General features: G+C 37.8%; 1 protein-coding gene and 1 pseudogene across 5 annotated transcripts in view; both read left to right on the top strand.

The window, feature by feature from the left end:
* The window catches only part of Galnt1 (polypeptide N-acetylgalactosaminyltransferase 1), a 125,368-nt gene that overhangs the window by 17,975 nt on the left and 88,839 nt on the right, over positions 1 to 18,554 (top strand). For all 5 annotated transcript variants that reach the window (XM_060377594.1, XM_060377593.1, XM_060377596.1 and 2 more), the window contains exons 2-3: positions 10,632 to 10,686; positions 17,803 to 18,044. In XM_060377594.1, the coding sequence (XP_060233577.1) occupies positions 17,906 to 18,044 (139 nt within the window). In that variant the 5' untranslated portion in view covers positions 10,632 to 10,686; positions 17,803 to 17,905. The remainder of the gene's footprint in view (positions 1 to 10,631; positions 10,687 to 17,802; positions 18,045 to 18,554) is intronic.
* LOC110555786 (transcription factor A, mitochondrial-like) lies at positions 2,740 to 5,824 on the top strand (annotated as a pseudogene).

Here is an 18,554-nt window from a genome sequence, read left to right as displayed (position 1 = left end):
GTGCTAAGTGCCTGCAAGTTTGTTTGGACATACTTGTTAAGTGAACCAATTTCCTTTGTCTGTAAGTAGTGTTGATAAATTTCTGTGGGGGATAAATACTTAGCGAGCTAACTGTTCAGAGCTTATAGATGTGTACATTTTTGGAAGTGTAGCAAATGTGAAACTTAAAAATTTTGTGGGGGGACGAAGACATACATTATAAAACATTAAAAATATTGAGTTAGAGAGATGGCTTAAGGGTTAAGAGCACTGGCTGCTCTTCCAGAGGACCTGGGTTCAATTCCAAGCACCCACATGGTAGCTCACAACTTTCTGTAACCCTAGTCCCAGTGGATCTGAAAGCCTCTTCTAGCCTCCTTGGACACCAGGTACACACGTGATATGCTGACATACTTGCAGGCAGAACACCCATACACATAAAAATAAATATAAATTTAATATTTGAAATATTTTTAAATATTTAAATATATTTTAAAAGTTCACTGTTGAGCTGGCATGTAAGCAAAGAGACTTTTCAGAACATCCTGGGGAGGAAACCATGACTCCGGAGAAGTAAGCCTGGCAGTCACACTTACTGTTCTGCTGATGTTCTTTAGGGCCAGAGAAGCCTGGAGCTTTGCCTTTTACAGAGTATCCGTGGAGGGCTGGCCAGTCCAGGGATTGAGTAAGGTGAGAATATCCAGGAACCTTTGTGTAATGCTGAAATTCCCTAAAAAGGTTCAGAGAGTAAACTAGGATGAAATAGCAAACCTGTTTTAGGGTACATGGATTTTCTGAAAGTGAAGGGCGGGCAGAGGAGCGTCTTAAGTTATTTTTCCTGGTCCTGAAACAATATAACTGACAGAAGGAACTTGGGTTGGGGGGGGTTATTTGACTCACAGTTCAATGTGTAATAGTGGAGAAGGCATGGCAGAAGAATCGTGGCTTAGTTCCTTAGTAATGGTTGGCCAGAAAGCAAAGCACGTGGACAGGCACTAGAAGCAGATATAACTTCAGGGCCTGCCCTAGTTTCCTACTCTGCCAGTGAGACCACAAATCCCAGGTTCCATATTCGTCTGAAGCTGGAGACCAAGTGTTCAAATGCAGGAGCTAGTGGGGAGCATTTACCATAGCAGGTTGTTTGTCTTATCTTGTGTTCCCTGGGAAGGTGAAGTAGTTTTCTTGAGAAATTATTGCTATATAGGTCCATTCCAGCTGGATTTGGAGTCAGAGTTCATACTGTGTGAATGGTTTAAAAAAACAAACAAAACAAAACCTAAGCCAGGAATTTAGTGAAAAGTGGTCCCAGGTTTTGGTCTTGTGGTCTCAGGTTTTGGTCTTAGGACTAAGAACCAATCAAGTCAAACCCTTTGTTCATTTCCTTTCCCATTTCCTCTCTCTCATTTCCTTTTTTTCTTCTCCCAGGCTCCCCTTTTCTTCTTTCTTTTTTCCTTAACAGAGTTAGTGTGTCTCAGGCTGGCCTTGAACTCAGTAAATAGCGAAGGCTGACATTGAAGACCTGATCCAACCAAGAACTCCACAGTTAATAAATATGCTATGTCAGATATGGCCCATAAACTAAATGTATATTTTTAAAGACTTGTTTATATTTGTGTGTGTGTATGTGGTGGTTTGAATAAGAATGGCCCCCATGGCTCATAAGCTTGAATAGTTGGTTTCCAGTTAGTAGAGATGTTGGGGAATGATTAGGAAGTGTGGCCTTGATGAAGGAAGTGTGTCACTAGGGCTTGAGGTTTCATAAGCGCATGCCATTTGCAGTTAGCTCTCTCTGCCTCTCCTTCTATCTCCTACTTGCAGCTACTGATGTAAGTTCTCAGCTACTACACCAGCACTGTGCCTGGCTGCCTGGTGATACCTTTTCTACCATGATGATGATAAACCAACCTTCTAAAACTCTAAGTGAGCCCCCAGTTAAATGCTGATGATGATAGACTAACCTTCTAAAAGTGTAAGTGAGCCCCCAGTTAAATGCTTCCTTTGGAGGTTGTCTTGCTCATTGTGCTGGCTAGTTTTATGCCAACTTGACATAAGGTATAGTCATCAGAGAGGAGGGAACCTTAATTGAGAAAATGCCTCCATAGGATCAGTCTGTCAAAATTAGATAAGCTGCATTCAGTAAGGTGTAAGCAAATACTTACATTAAAAAAAAAATTCTTAGCAGCAAAGTTTGGTTCTAAATTTTAAAAGTCTACTATTGTAATTATCCATACAAACAGCTTGCTAACTTGCTTGCTCATTCATTCATTCATGTATTTATTTTGAGACAGGGATTCTTTTTGTGGCCTTGGCTGTCCTGGACTCCCTTTGTAGATCAGGCTGGCCTCAAACTCACAGAGATCTGCCTCCCTCTGCTTCCCCAAGTGCTGGGATTACAGGTTGCTCTATCACGCCTGGCTTATACAAGCAATTATTTCCCTTGCTTTTGGTACCTGGATTGAACCCACAACCTTAAATTAGGCAGTGCTCTGTCACTCAGCTATGTCTCCATCACATGAGCAATTTAAGAAAAAAAAGCCAATGCCTTTAAGATACAGAAAATTAGTTTATTAAATATTTTATGGTAAAAACCTATTGTAAACTTAGGGTAGAAAGGATATTATTTGACTATCAAAGATATTATTTTAGTTACTTTTCTACTGTTGTGACAAAGTACCAAGATCAATGCAACTTATAGAAGAAGGAGTTTATTGGGAGTTTACAGTTTCAGAGGGTGAATCTGTGACCATCATGTCAGGGAACATGGCAGCAGGCAGTCATGCTGCTGGTGCAGTAGCTGAGAATTTACATCCTTATCTGAAAGTATGAGGTGAGGGAGAGGGCAGAGAGAACTAAAGCCCACCCACCAGTGATACACATCCTCCAACAAGGCGGTCCCTCCTAGCCCTTCCTAAATAGTTCTACCAACTTCTGACCAACTTTCAAATACATGAGTCTTTGGGAGCCATTTTCCTTCAGTCCACTACAGCCTCTATGAAAGGCCTACAGCAAGTATTACACTTGATAGCAAGACATTCGTAACATTCACTTACATGTCGGCAGCAGAAAGCAACTATCACTATCCTCCTTCTCTATCACTGCATTATGTCTCTTCTGAAGACCTTGGACAGTAGGAGCCACCAGGCTAAAAGAAATAATGATATCTTTTAGAGTCAATGTGAATGTTTTTATAGAACATTCAAGAATCTACAGAGAATTTTTCAGCTTTGTAATAACTTACTACCTTGCTTTATATAACATTACTACAGTAAAGTCAGTTTTGTTGCTCTAAACTAGCAACATATAATAAAAAATTTAGTAATGTCTCAGAAGAGTTAAAAGTCCACCCAGTTAAGTATTTAAAAGGGAATATGTGCCTTTAGGATTGTGTTAAGTCAGCTTTCCATTTATCTTAAGATAAATTGACTTTTAAGAGAGGAGAGACTTTCTTTGGCTTGTGATACTAGAGATCTTAGGCCAGAGTTGATTGTCCCTATTGATTGGGGCATGCAGAAGTATAGTTGGGAGCATGTGATTCAGGAATCTGTTCCACCTCATATCAGCCGGGAAGTAAAAAGAGAAATGTGAAGGGCCTTAGTGCTAATACTATCCCCTTCAAAGGCACCCGTCCCTCTGTGACCTAGTGCCTCCAACCAGTTCCTCATCTTAGAAATTTTCCACCACTTCCAAGTAGCAGACTGGCTTGTAGTCAAGATTTAAAGTGTAGGCCATTATGGGAATATTTAAGATCGAAATGATAGCAGGCAGGGCAATATCTTTAAGTAGAAAAGTTATAAAGGTAAACCAAAGACATCACAGCAGACCTAAAATCATTTGGGGATATAGTCATAGAGGGAAACAAAAACACCAATTTTTTTGTGAAAGTATCAATTAAACTGCCATTAACATTATAAATTTATTGGAATTTTTTGAAAAAGATGTAAGCTATCTTTTGATTTGTTCACTTGTGTGGAAGTAACAACTTAATTCTAAATCTGGAAACAGAAGGTCAAGAATTGCCAAGATATTTCAGAAGCAAATGCTCATTGTAAGAGCATTTAAGACTTAGTGTACGTGGAGGGCATGAAAACAAACTTTCGGGGTTTCCATGCGGGGAGTGCCTCGTGGTGTGTGTGACGACGAAGGCTCTTCATGGGTGCTATCTCATAGTCGCATAGTCTGCCCGACTGAAAGCGCTGTTCTGGGGAATGCCGGGCGCACTAAGATCGCTCGGGAGCCTGGGAGCCGAGATGTGTGTGGGCTGCAGGGTCCACTTGCACTTGCCTCTCAGCCTTGTCTGTATTTCTAAATGTTTTTCATCCAACTTTGGTAATAATCCAAAGAAACCTATGAGTTCATACTTTTGGTTTTCTACGGAACAGCAACCCAGGTTTAAAGCTAAACACCTAGATGCAAAACTTTCAGAATTGGTTAGAAAACTTGCAGCCCTGTGGAGGGAACTACCAGAAGAAGAAGGGCATATGAAGCGTTTTTTAAGGCAGAGTGGAAAGTGTACAAAGAGGCTGTGAGCAGGGTTAAAGAACAGCTATCACCAAGTCAGTCGATGCTGTTTGAGAAGGAAGTCGAGAAAAGACATTTCAAAAAAGAAAGCATTAATAAAAACGAGAGAATTAATTTTGCTTGGAAAACCAAAAAGACCTCGATCAACATACAACATTTATGTATCTGAAAGCTTCCCAGAGGCTACGGGTCAGCTTAGGGAAAAATGAAGAGTATAAATCAGGCTTAGAAAAATCTGTCTAGTCCCTTCCAGGAGCTCCACAAGGAGAGCAACAGAACCAAAAAATCTGGGCCCATGGGTCTTTTCTGAGACTGATACTCTAACCAAGGACCATGCATGGGGATAACCTAGAACCCTTTCACAGATGTAGCCCTTGGCAGTTCAGTGTCCAAGTGAGTACCCTAGTAAGGGGAAAAGGGGCTGTCTCTGACATGAACTCAGTGGCTGGCTCTTTGACTACCTCCCCTGAGAGGAGAGCAGCCTTACCGCTATAGAAGAAGACAGTGCAGACAGTCCTGATGAGACCTGATAGGCTAGGGTCAGATGAAAGGGGAGGAGGACCTTCCCATCAGTAGACTGGGGAAGGGGGCATGAGAGGAGAAGAGGGAGGGAGGGTGGGACTGGGAGGGGCTAAAGGAGGGATCTCCATACAACTGGAATACAAAGTGAATAAATTGTAATAAATTTAAAAAATTAAAAAAGAAAAATCTGTCCAATGACAAAAGCAGCCATATTTTTAGCTTGCTAAAGATGATAGAATTCGTTATGACAATAAAATGAACTCCTGGGAAGAGCAAATGGCTGAAGTTGGACGAAATGATCTTATCTGTTGAAGTGTAAAAACGATCAGGAGACATCACTGAGAACTAAGATTAAAGATGGAGTTTTCTTTGTGATTAGGCACAAGAAACTGGCTAGGTCTTAATGCCTTAAGTTGTCAAATTAGAAAGGATAAAGGTGGTTAACATTTGATAGTCAGTTCCTTATTTTGTATCCCATGGACTTCTGCCTGTTGAACACATTTCTGTTAGTATTTCGAATCCTGACAGTGGAAGATCATGCCGCACTCTCCCTTTTTTGTAAGAACTGTCATTGAGATTGTCCATGCATCTACATGTAGTGGTGAATCACTGTGTTTGATGGAGGTAGATAGGACTGTGAAGTGATTTATACTCGTGACAGTTGCTTGTGGTTTTGTGACACTGATGACACATTACATATGAGTGTGCTCCCTTGTGTTCTGGGGCGAGAGCTGCTTTCACAGTTGTGACAGTTATGCAGTAATTGCATTTTCAAAGAAGCTTCTAGTCTTATTAGATGAAGTGATTTCTAGGCATAAACCATGTGTAGAGTTACGTTTGTACATATAAGTGATTGTTGATGTTGTGATAGCATTTTATAATAGGAACAAAGATATTTACAAATCTTTCTCATCTTTTTCTTTTCCTAAAGTTAAAAACTAAGAAATTATGTACCAAGTCTATGCCTAATGTTTTTATTGCATAGAATAAAAACTAATTTAAAAAAAAAAGACTTAGTCTAAAACTCAGTGACAGTACTGTTTTAACAAAACCCTGGGTTTGGTCCTGCTCTTTAGTATTGCCAGAACAACCAAAGCGAAAAAATAATGGAAGACCTTAATAATGAGGTACTACAGTATTTGGCACACCTAGAAAGCAGAAGGATGTTAAAGTGTAAAACAGAATTGACCATACTTAGAACCTGACATATGAAAGATTTAGTGTTTTAGCTTATATACGGAAATGGAATCCTTTTTAAATAGTACTGATGCTGTTATTTAGTGACATGAAAACATGTTTTCCTTTTGTTGTTGTTTTGTTGTTGAGGCAGGGTCTTGTTGTGCCATCCAGGTTGGCTTTGGCATGTACTACCATGTGCAGTGTAGAAATTAATTTCTTACCTCATACCATATCCATGTGTGTATATATATGTCTGTATATATTACAGTTCTACTTGCATAAAAGACTTAATTGTGAAAGTCAACTGAATAATATATATGAGAAATTTTTAACCCTATTTCTTAATATTTTTATTTTAATTAAATATTGCATAATTTCTGTCAGTCTTCTTTGGATTTTTTTTTTCCTGTGATAAAACACTATAACCAAAAGCAACTTGGTGGGGGGGAGTTTTATTTCAGCTCACAACTCTCAGGTCATATTCCATCGCTGAGGGAAGTCTGGACAGGAGGCAAAACCATGGAGGAATACTGCTTTTTGGCTTGCTCAGCCTTTCCTTCTTCCTTCCTCCCTTCCTTTTGTTTTGTTTCCTTGGCTGTCCTGGACTCCATTTGTAGACTAGGCTAGCCTGGAACTCACAGCTATCAGCCTGCCTCTGCCTCCCTGAGTGCTGGGATCACAGGCATCCCCTCCCCCACTTTGTAGTGTAATATTTTTATTGATTCTTTGTGAATTTCACATCATGTACCCCGTTCATACTCATTTCCCAGTCCTTTTATGTCTGCCCCTGGCCCTTCCTTGTGATCTACCCAACCAAAAGAAAATTAAAAAGGCAAGTTCAACCTGTGTTATTCATATACTCACTGGAGCATGGTCAAACTCTCAGTGGCCCTCTCCTTAAATAGAACTGAATCTTTCCCCTCCCTCCAGAAGCTGTCAATTGTGGAGAGCTAACTTCAGCATCCTTATCATACTTTTAAAGGGTTCTCTTTGATGGCTCCCTGTTTGGGCTGGTACTTTTTTTTTTTTTTTTTTTTTTTTTTTTGCAGGAGGTGGTGCTAGGGGTAGGGAGAATCACAGACGCCTTCCATGTCCCTCTTTCTCAACTATGTGTCTGTAATCATTGATACCACTGCAAAAGTAGCTTCTTTGCTCTTTACAGACAACAGGAGCACAGACCACAAATAAAGCCCGGGATGTAGTAGACCCATAGACCCAGATTGATTGTTACCTGCTTTGACATCTTACATAGAACCTCCTGATACTACGAAAGAGGGAGGAAACCACATTCTTTCTTATTTAGGACCAAAAGCATAGTTGTTAAAAGAACAGGGCAGGGTTTTTTCTTTGTTTGCTTTGTTTTTGAGATAGGATCTCTGTCTGTAACTCTGTCTTGGAACACTATATATGTGTATTACCTCTAAATTTAGCTTGATTTGCTAGGCACAGTGGCGCACACCTCTAATCCCAGCATTCTGTGAATTCGAGGCCAACCTGGTCTATAAAAACGAGTCCAAGACAGCCAAGACTACACACAGAGAGACCCTGTCTTGAAAAAACAAACAAACAAAATTAAACAAAAAAATTTAGCTTGATTAATGGTAAAGTCTAAGAATCTCTGTTCAAAATCTCTCTTCATAGATGCGTTTGTTTGTTTTTTAAATAGATATCCAAAACCTATAGAGAAGTCCAGGAAGCAAAAGATGAATTCACCTATCTATCCTTCCCAACCCCACCTACAAATCTTAACATTTTATTTTATTTGTGGCAATTGGCACTAGGTTTGGCTGCATTTAGAATGTTGCTGTCCTTCTTTTAGAAGAGGTGCTCTAAACAGTGTAGATTTTTTTTTTCTTTCTCTAAATACAGCAGGGTGTTGTCAAGAACCAGCTTTCTTTTTCTTTCTTCAGCTTGTATCTTCTCAAGGTTTTCCCATACTTGCTAAGAAAGTCTTTGTTGCTCTGTTCTGTCCATTTGTGTTCATGTCTCAGGCAGCAGGATCACTACAGGGGTCAGGGTCAGAGGGCCTGTGTCCTCCAGTGCAGTCAGTCTCTTCTAAACACTTCCACAAACCCAGCTAATGAGTTTTGATTTTTGACTTAGCAGCCACCTTAATCTGTAAGGCAGGTCAGGGAGGGGATAAAATTGCCACTTGTAGTTATATAGCAGTTTGGTTCTGATAAAAGAATGGGAGTAGATATCATGAAGTAGATGGTTCACCAAAAATTAGATCCTTCATATATTTAAAAAAAAATAACCAATATTTTTGAGCCCTTCTTTCCCTTCCTGGAACTAGCCACTAATATGCATTTGTTACATCATTCTATATTTTTAATATACTTTTCGACCTGTAAGAAATGTATCTTACTTTAACTTGTTAAAGTTAACTAAATGGAACAAGCTGTACCTGTACTTAAAATGGTGCTTCTCATTTCTTGTACTCATATTGACACATAGTTTTTATTTACTCATTTTATCTGCTGTATAGTATTCTGTTGTACAGGTCATTTATTTTCCTTTAAAGATAGTTTTATTTAGTGTGTGTGTGGGGGGGGGGGGGGTGTGGGTGGGTGGGTGTTTACATGCCTTTGGAGTCTGGAAAGAGGAGTCCAGATCTTTTGGAGCTGGAATTACAGGAGTTGGAACCAAACTCTAGTCTTCTAGAAGAACAAGCACTCTTAACTGCTGAGCCGTCTATCTTTCCAGCCCCTCTGTTTTCCTCTTGATGAGCCTTTAGGCTGTCACTCTTTTGTTGGCTATTAGAGACAATATGCAATCCTGTCTCCTTATGGTCCTGTTTAAAAAAAAATCTTCAGATTATGAAGCTGGAGTTGGATTATGAAGTAGTGTGGTATGGTGGTGCTAAAGCTTTAATAGATACTGCCAATTCCTTTCTTCATTTGGCATCATTTTCCTCCTGCTTACAGTATTCATTCTTTCTCTTACTCTGTTGGTGCTAGGGTTTTAGCCCAGGGCCTTCCCATCCTATATGAGTGCTTACTACACAGGTAAGTTTCCAAATCTTCTTGCCTGCCTTGATTTGGAGAAGTCTTTAATGCAGTTTAATACTAAAGTTTATTAATTGTTTCTTGAAATTTTCTCCCAGTCCTTGACTAGTAAGGTCTTTGGTTGAATTTAAAAAGTAGTTGAAGTATTCACTCTTTGTTGTGTGTGTGTGTGTGTGTGTGTGTGTGTGTGTGTGCCTGTGTGCGTGCCTTGTACAGACCCTCTTTCAGAGGTTGCCATTTCTGTAGTTCTTTTTGTGGGTTGCAGACAACTGTTCTTGTTTCATCCAGAAATCATAACTACTGATATCAGATTAGTTTAGCATAACTTTGCACCTTGCTGTGTACACATCTATGTGCTTTTACTAACAGGATCTCGTGGAGTCTTTATGCTTTTGATTTATGTCTCATGAAGGCCACATACCACGCACCTGCACCTTTTTAAACTTCACACCTTACCTTTGAATGTACTGTTTTTTTTTTAATCTTAATATTGATAACGTATATTTGGCTTAATTTCTGCCATTTCATCATATGCTTTCTGTATTGGTGGATTTTCTGTGATTTTTTTACAAAAATCCCATTTCTAATTTTTGTTTAAATTGATGTTCTTTTTTTTTTTTTTTAACCTTTTCAACTTTGGTTCCCTACCCCTTCCTTTCTTTTTAAGTTTGTAAAGCTATTTGTTGAATACTCCCTCTAACTCTGGATCACACTCCTGTTGTTTTAAACAAAATCTCAGTTGTTTCATTTTACCAGTGAAGACTTGAGAGCCAGATGCTGGGGTGAAATCCTGTCAGCTCAGATAGATACTTTTGTTTTGATTCAGAGTATCTAGAAGTAGAAAGATACTATTTCTCTATCATCATCTTTTTCCCTAAAGAGAGAACTTTCTCCAAATGCTTTCTAACAGGTTTCCCAATAGGTCCCATTGATCATGATTTAGTTTTGTTCTTTGGCAAGATAAATTCAAGTGGCTGTGGTTGGTCTGGGCCAGTCAGGAATAGGTGGCCTAGTAGAGAATTGTCACTAAAATTGCGTTGGTGTCTAATATGGTGAAAATGTCTGGATGTGAAATAAGGAGTAAACAGTATCTACTGCAGATGGCTGTCTGCCTGTCTTTGACCTTCTTGTCTGAAAAGTTGATGCCATCATTTTCTAAGAGGAAAAAGGAGAATTTATACTATTTTCACTGAGTTTTCGGATAGTAACATTTTATCAACTCACTTGTTTTTAAAATAGAAGTTAACTGGCATGCCTGTGCCCCAGGTGCTATACTTAGTTTTGAGAAAGTAGCTGAATAATTGATGGGCCTTACATTCAACTGGGCAGCTGGCCTGCAGTGTGGTGTATGGAATCGTGGAGGTAAGGGAGGAGGAAAGAGTTACTCTGAAATACACTGATTTTAGAAAATTTATTTTTCAACAGATGATGTGAGACATGTGGATTTGTGATATGAATTCATTTGAAAAGCCACTTTGGGGTAAGTTGATAATAATTGGGAATCAATGATTTCATGGTTATACTTCTCCATGGATTTTAAAACTTAAATCTGTTGGACTTTATGTTTTATATTCATGTATTAGAATTATATGTTTTGTTTGTTTGTTTTGTTTTTTTGAAACAAAGCCTGACTTCCTGGACTACCTTTGTAGACTAGGCTGGCCTTGACCTCCTTGAGTGCTAGTATTAAAGGCATGTGCCACCATGCCCAGCTTGTTTTAGGTTTTTTAGACAGAATTTCATTACGTAGTCCTGTCTAGCCTCAAATTTACAGAGATTCACCTGCCTCTGTTCCCGGCTCACCCCCAGGCTGGTATTAAAGGCATGTGTCACCATGCTTAGCACTAGAAAGGTTTTGTGCTAAGTTCTTACTTCATTAAAATTTGAGAAACATGGCAATAAAGTATAGTCTTAGTACTACTTCATTAGTACATTTATACTCACTTCTCATTAGCAAGTCAATCTGAAGACTAAGTGAAGACCAGGTTCAGAAAATAAGTCTTTAGCTAGAACTACCCATAATCTTCTCATGCCACTGGGAAATCACTTACAGAACCAGTGTTGAAGATACTGGAGTAATTAACGTTTGCTTTTGAGCTTCTTATTGCTGTATTCCAGGTGGTCATTTTCAGTGCATCTATACATAGGTAAAAGAATCTTGATTGCTTCATCTAAGAAAGCACCTTTAGAAATAGTGCTTACTACTTACTGAGTGTGTTATTATTGTGGGAACTGGAAGATGGGTATGTTTTCCTTTTAAGGAAACAGAGGCCCTGAAGGACAGCGGGGTGTGCTTAGTTTCTCCAGTAATTGTGACAACACGTGAAATAGTGCCTGCAGGAGCCAGAAACTCAGGCCCAGGGTTTTTACTGGATATTGGTACCTTGTATCTAGCACATACCAAATTTCAGAGACGCAGATTGTTTGTACAGTTAAGGCAAGGTAGGGCACACTTGTTATTTAGAGAAAGTTTTATATCACCGTGAACAACTTTATCATTCAAGTTTCTTGATTTGAGCTTAGGGGCAACCTTGCATACCTCACCATTGTATATTTACACATTGATTTGTTCATTTGGAAAAATTATAATTACTTTCTGACAAAGAAATAGGTGCTATGGCAAGCTTTTTTTTTTTTTTGTTTCGTTTTGGTTTTTTTGAAATAGTTTCAGGGTTTCTCTGAGTAGACTTAACTGTCCTGGAACTTGTTGTGTAGAGTAGACTATCATTGAACTTAGAGATCTGTCTGCCTCTGCCTCCAGAGTGTTGGGATTAATGATGAGCGCTACCACCACCTGGTTTAGGCAAATTTTTAATGTCAGATGTTTTGAATGGTCTTAGTTGCTACTGATTTGTTAAAAAAAACAAAACAAAAAGCAAAACTTCACATGACCTCATGACATATCTATCACAGCAAAAGATGGAGCTGCAGATAGAATGATGCTGGGTGTGGTGTCCTACTCTTGTAATTTTAGTACTCAGGTAGGTACAGGAAAAGACCTGTCTAAAGCTGGGGATAAACTTAATGGTAGATTTTTTTTTATTATTTTGTTTTATACCATGTGCAAGAACCTGTTGATTATCGAATTAGTGGAGAGGATTCAAAGAACATTTTGCTGGGTGAAATATCAGCTCTTGTAATCACAGTGCTTAGAGAATTAGGGAGGAGGATTGTGAGTCCTGGGCCAACCATAGTAAAACCTTGCCTTAAATAACAAGCAAAGATACATAACATAGGGATGCTTACTAGACAGGTGAGGCACAGGTTTCCAGGAGCTTTTTCTGTGAGACTCATATAGACATGCTTTCCTCAAGTATGAATGATGGAGACAAGTACAATATATCTCTGGCCAGGGATTATACATGCAAGTGTTATCACCCTGAGTTCTAGTAGGATTCTGGCTATCTAGGTATATGGTTGCCATATACCAGCCTTTTCTAAGAGTAGAATTCACCAAAAAACCAATTTTATAGAAAGTAAACAACTCATAGTTTTAAAATTGCTTAATTGTAGGACTTGAGACTCAACTTAAAAAATAAAACAATAACATAATAAATGATAAAATTAGTGTGCATTTTAATAATGAGATTACCTAGGAAAACATTTTAGATTTTTTTTAAAGCTTAATTTCTTTTTCTATCAACTTTTATAAATAGGTCTTTATGATTTTTTAACCCATTTTCTCAGAGTAATAAGGGATGTTATATCATACTAAATGTCTTTTACCACAAATGGAATATCATTTAAAATGATTAAGTAGTAAATCATAGTAGCTACATTCTTTTTCGTCTGACAAAACCAAAATCTACCATTTTTTCTCAGTAACAAAAGATGCTGTAAGTACCTCCCCTGTTTATATTGTGCTAGACATCTTAGCAAGGTAGCTGAATTAGAAATCAACAAACAGAAGTCAAGCACATTTCTCAGTTGGGCATGGGGTGCACACCTTTTAATACCAGCACTTGGGAGGCAGAAACAGATGAATCTCTGTGTTGGAGCCATCTGATCTACAGAGCAAGTTCTAGGACAACCTGGACTTTATAGAGAAACCGTTTCCAAAAAGCAAAAAAGAAAAGGGGAGGGGGAGGAAGAGGAATCAAGTCCATTTCTATAAACTAGTAAGAAAAAAAATTATATCACTCAGGTAGAAGAAAATACTTAAAAATAGCTAACATGACTTGAAACAAAATTATGAGATTTATTGAACTCTGTTAATACAGAGGCCTACATAAATGGAGAGGTGGGATTTTTATGGATTTGAAGAATCATAAGGATAGCAGTTCATTCATTACTTAGAGATTTATTTTAATTGAATTTGAATTACAGTAGCTTTTGGAATAAAGCTTAAAAATATAAAAATTTTAAGGAAAACCAATGAGGAAACAGTAGCAAGGCACTCCTGAAAAAGTAGTGAAAGGGCTGGGCATGATACTTGCCTTTAACCTCTATACTCACAAGGTAGAGGCAGGTAGGCCAGCCTTGTCTACATAGCAAGTTCCATGATAACTGGGACTACATAGACCCTATTTCAAAAAATCAAAAGCAATGAAATAATGAAAGGTGGCCATCAAGATGGCTCAGTGGGTTAAGGCACTTGCTCCTAAGCCTGATAACCTGGGTTCAATCCCCATCTCTTGCCCAGGTCCTCAAACATTTATTTTCTGAAGTTAGAACCCTTCCACTTGGTAGAAAGAGATAAATGATTCCAGCAAGTTGTCCTCTGACCTCCACAAATCCTTCCACATAAATAAACACAAATAAAAATGTAATACTTTGTTTTGTTTTGGTTTGTTTTTTTGACACAGGGTTTCTCTGGTTAGCCCTGGCTCTTTTGGAACTCAGAGATTCTCCTGCCTCTGCCCCTGAGTGCTGGGATTAAAGGTGTGCACCAACATTTTTTTTTAATAGTTAAAGGAGAGAAGACTTGGGTGTGTGTGTGTGTGTGTGTGTGTGTGTGTGTGTGTTACCATAAACCAAGAATAAGTTAGTTAGTATAATTCAGAAAGCAGTTTCAGATACAAAGAGACAGGTTAATGGAGCAGAACATAACTCACAAACTTAGTTTACAACAGATTGGGTACTGCATGCCTTTAGGAAAGGGTGAACTGCTATTTCAGTAGGTCTCAGGCAGTATCCTTTTGGGAGAAAATGACATTGACCCCCTACTTAAAAGGAAAGACAAATGTTTTAAGTTTGACACAAAAACATTACTAGTAACAATTTCCAGGTAGAAGTCTTTCATAAGACATGGAAAAATTGAATTATAAATGATATTCTGTATTAAAGGTAAGCTGTGAATTTGGAAAAAATGTATGTAGGGCTTATAACTGACACAACATTATATAAAGACTTTCACAGAAAGGAAAAGACAAAACAAACTACCTAATAGATTATTTTTTTATTTTTTATTTTTATTATTAGTTACATTTTATTAACTCTGTATCCCAGCTGCCTAATAGAGTATTGAGCCAGATTTCAGTAGGAATGTGAGAAAAGAATTGGTGAATGACCGCCAGCAGAGATCATAGAATGCTGAAGGCAAAGCTGGGTGCAGTAGTGCATGGCTGAACTGAGGCAGGAGGCCTGGAGTGACAGGCTGGCCGGGATTAAATGGTGCCCTATCTCAGCAGACCAGCTGTGCGAGAACAAAAGATAGTGGTCACACCACGGCTGCCAAAAGTAAAGACTTCTGACAGCAGTGCTGCTAGTAGTAAATACATCAAACTCTCGATTCTTAATCATAATGAAAGTATGTGTTTCTTCTGACTCGACACAGTCTGTATATTGGAAATCTGAAATTCTTGTGATGACTAAGGGACAAAGAAGAGTTTTCACATTTTTAAGTGGCCAAATAAAAATGATTTGTAACATGAAACTGAATTTCAACAACCATAAGTAAATGGTTGGAATGTTGCTTTATTCATTTGTGGCTGATTTCTTCCTACAACACCAGAGTTCAAAAGCAGTTTACCATTTGGCCCTTTGCCAAAACAGTTTGCTAGTCAACTGCCCGAAGTAAATTTTTTTTTTTTTTTGTTCCTGTATGGAGGTATGGTTACCACACAGTGCTCAAAATAACAGAAACCTGTGTTGAATTATGGCAATCTGTCCTGAATGACTACAAGAACACTTAGTCACTAATAGTGGAATATAAACTGTGTATTAATTTATGGCAGTCTTGAGATTTTGCTTTTCAGTGTTTGAAGTGTTCTTTATATTTGGCATATATTATTTCATAAGTAGAAATATAAAATTTTAAGATGCTGTTAGAAGCCAAGCAAGTTTATTACCTTTAAAAACTGATACACTAGTCAATATACTTAGTATTGCATGCCCTAAGTAGACACACTTGAGCCAGTAAAGCTCTGTTAAGAGTCTCTATCAGTATTCCAAGTCATTTTTGTTCTTCTGACCTCTGAACTTGGGATAATAAATCAGAGAACTACTTAGTGATCACAACAGTGATTTTTAAATTCTGAGTAGTTTTTCACTCTGTATGTATATATATCATATTAATATCCTTAATTAGAAATCTGAAACTATCTCAAATCTGAAACACTGAGTGCAGGCAAAACACTCAAAGTGTCTTAGATTTTAGAACATTGCAGATTTTTTATTGTGGAGCTAAGCAAGTTAAGTCTAAGCAAATATTGCAAAATCGAAAAACAAACAAACAAAAACACCTCTAAAATCTGAACAGTCCTTTTCCCAAGCATTTTATATAAAGGATGCACAAAGAGACTTAAAAAAAATGCACACAGATTATTAGGTAGAAGTATTTTCTTCTTAGGTGTCTGGATGTGAAAAGACATATTTTATAAATGAATTGAAAATAATATATATTAGTATAACCATCATTAGAGTTTAAAGAATGGGTCTGGGGACATACACAGTTGGTAAAGGGCTTGCATAAGCTCCTGTATTTGATTCCTCACTCCACAAAAACCTATTGTTTTGGTGCATTCCTGTAGTCTCAGCCCTGGCGTGGTAGAAGCTGGAGGAGCAGGTCATTCTTGGCTTGCTAGGAGTTTTAGGTCCTCTTGGTCTACATGAGACCCAGGTTTGTTTTGTTTTGTTTTGTTTCTCACTGCATTAGCAGTCAGATTCTTGCCAGGTAATCTTCTGTGTGAAATGGCTCAAATATAAATTTACATACGTAGCTTTTGTGCTGAGAGCCATTGTTTTGTGACATTGTGTTCTGTAATCTCAGAGTTTTTCCGTAGTTATTAGTAACTACTAGCTGGATATAACAGTCAAATATCACATTGAGTGTATGTGATTTGAGGTAGAAAAAGTCAGTAGCACCTTTGTTTTCTTTACCTTGCAGTCAGAAAATGCTGTTCTGATGAAAAAACATGTAGGAGATCAGAGACTTGAACAGAAGTAATAATTCTTTATGCTTACAAGTATCATTTAGTACCTCTTTGGGTGACTTTCTGGCTGCCGTAGCTGCCTTGTAAAGAACTACTCTCTTAAGTATTTCATGGATGAAGTTACCTGTCCTGGATGGTTCAGATAATCCATCTTTGCTGGCCACCTTTCTAAGATGTTGGCACATGGCTGTCAGCCTGCTGCTTCAGGGCATCTGCTCACATGACTTTCAGCCTGGGGCCCAAGTACAAGATGTTCCCTTGCTTTCCTTGGTCGAATAAACTTGGTCTGTTTCTCTCCTGGTCAGCAGTCTATTCAGTGACATGGTTCTCAGGCTATTCCAGAGCTTTCCAAGATAAACATTTACTTGTTAGAAACAATTTTAGTTAGAGTATCCCAGTTGATCAGAGTTGTGAATGAGCTCTTCCTGTTATTTTCTAATGATGATGTAAAAGTGTCATGGAATGTAGAAGAGTGGGAAGTAGAAACTAAAAAATTGGGAACATCAGAGGAAGACTAGGTCTTAGACTTTCTACCTTTTCCTGCAGTGTGTTCTGGGAATGTTTTCTGGGTGAGTAGTGACTTGAGGGTTGTGCGTAGGATCTGGTGGGGAAAAGAGGATAGAAATCAGCTTGAAAGACTGCATTACTGGCTGTAGGAGAACTGGATATTCAGACTGAGATCACTGGTTGTTGATGCTCTTGTGCTAATTGTTTTGGCTTTTGCCTTAGAATTCAATAGAACAGTTGGACCCATGTTTTGATGAGACTGAAATAGTAGCTTACTGCTGTTTTAATTTACATATCCAGTTATAGGAAAATAAGTACATTTTTATACAATTTTATTGGCTATTTCTCTTTTGTGAAGAGCTATTTACATCCTTTACCTTATTTATTATTGGATATTGCTCTGTAAGGGTTATTTATATAAGCTGGGCATGGTGGTGCACACCTGTAATCTCGGAGAGGCAGAGGCAGATGGATCTCTGTGAGTTCGAGGCCAGCCTGCTGTATAGCTGAGTCAAGGACAGCCAGGGTTACACAGAGAAATCCTGTCTCAAAAAAACAAAATAAAACAACCCCCCAAAGTTATTTCTATAATAATGGGATTTCTTATTAATGAAATTAATTTATTAATAATTAATGATGTTAAATTAATTATATGATGCATTTCCTAGGTATTGAATTTAAGACAGTCTTTTTTTTCCCCCTTTTTCTCTTTATAGGGTATGACTGTGATTTCTGATGAAACCAGATTGGAATAATTTTCATGATATTTGTATATTTATATATATATATTTTAAAAATTTACATTTGACTTAAAGTGCCATGAGAAAATTTGCATATTGCAAGGTGGTTCTGGCCACCTCCTTGGTTTGGGTACTTTTGGATATGTTCCTGCTGCTTTACTTCAGTGAATGCAACAAATGTGATGAGAAAAAGGAGAGAGGACTTCCTGCTGGAGATGGTGAGTGGCCTTTTATATAACTTTCCTTAAGTATATTGGTCATTTTACTAATATGAATAATAAAATTCTATATTTTATATTTATATTTAAAATTTAGATTTATAGCTGTATATTAATCCGTGTAAATATAAATTTTATGTTGTATTTTATATAATTAGATTTATATATAGATTTAAATTTTAAGGTAAATTGTAGCCCCTATGTTCCTATGTTGTGATTATATTTCTAACAGTGTTGTGATTGTTTCTTCTGACAGTTGAATGTTAAATTGTCATTGATTTGCTAAGTTTAGTTTTTTAATTTAATAATAAATATAATTAATTTTCTACAAAGTATGTTACCAAGTGATATAGGGAATCTCATAGTTGGAACTATCAAAATTGTAGATTGGTCTAATGCCATAATTCAGAATGGAACACTGAAGCTTTGTTAGCAAGTATCAAGTCTCCTGTTTGTCTATCTCATTCTCTAGAGCAGTGGTTCTCTCTCTCTCTCTCTTTTTTCTTGATT

This window comes from Meriones unguiculatus, chromosome 2 (assembly GCF_030254825.1).
Source record: "Meriones unguiculatus strain TT.TT164.6M chromosome 2, Bangor_MerUng_6.1, whole genome shotgun sequence".
Taxonomy (NCBI): Eukaryota; Metazoa; Chordata; class Mammalia; order Rodentia; family Muridae; genus Meriones; species Meriones unguiculatus.
This window is presented reverse-complemented; position numbering and strand designations above follow the sequence as displayed.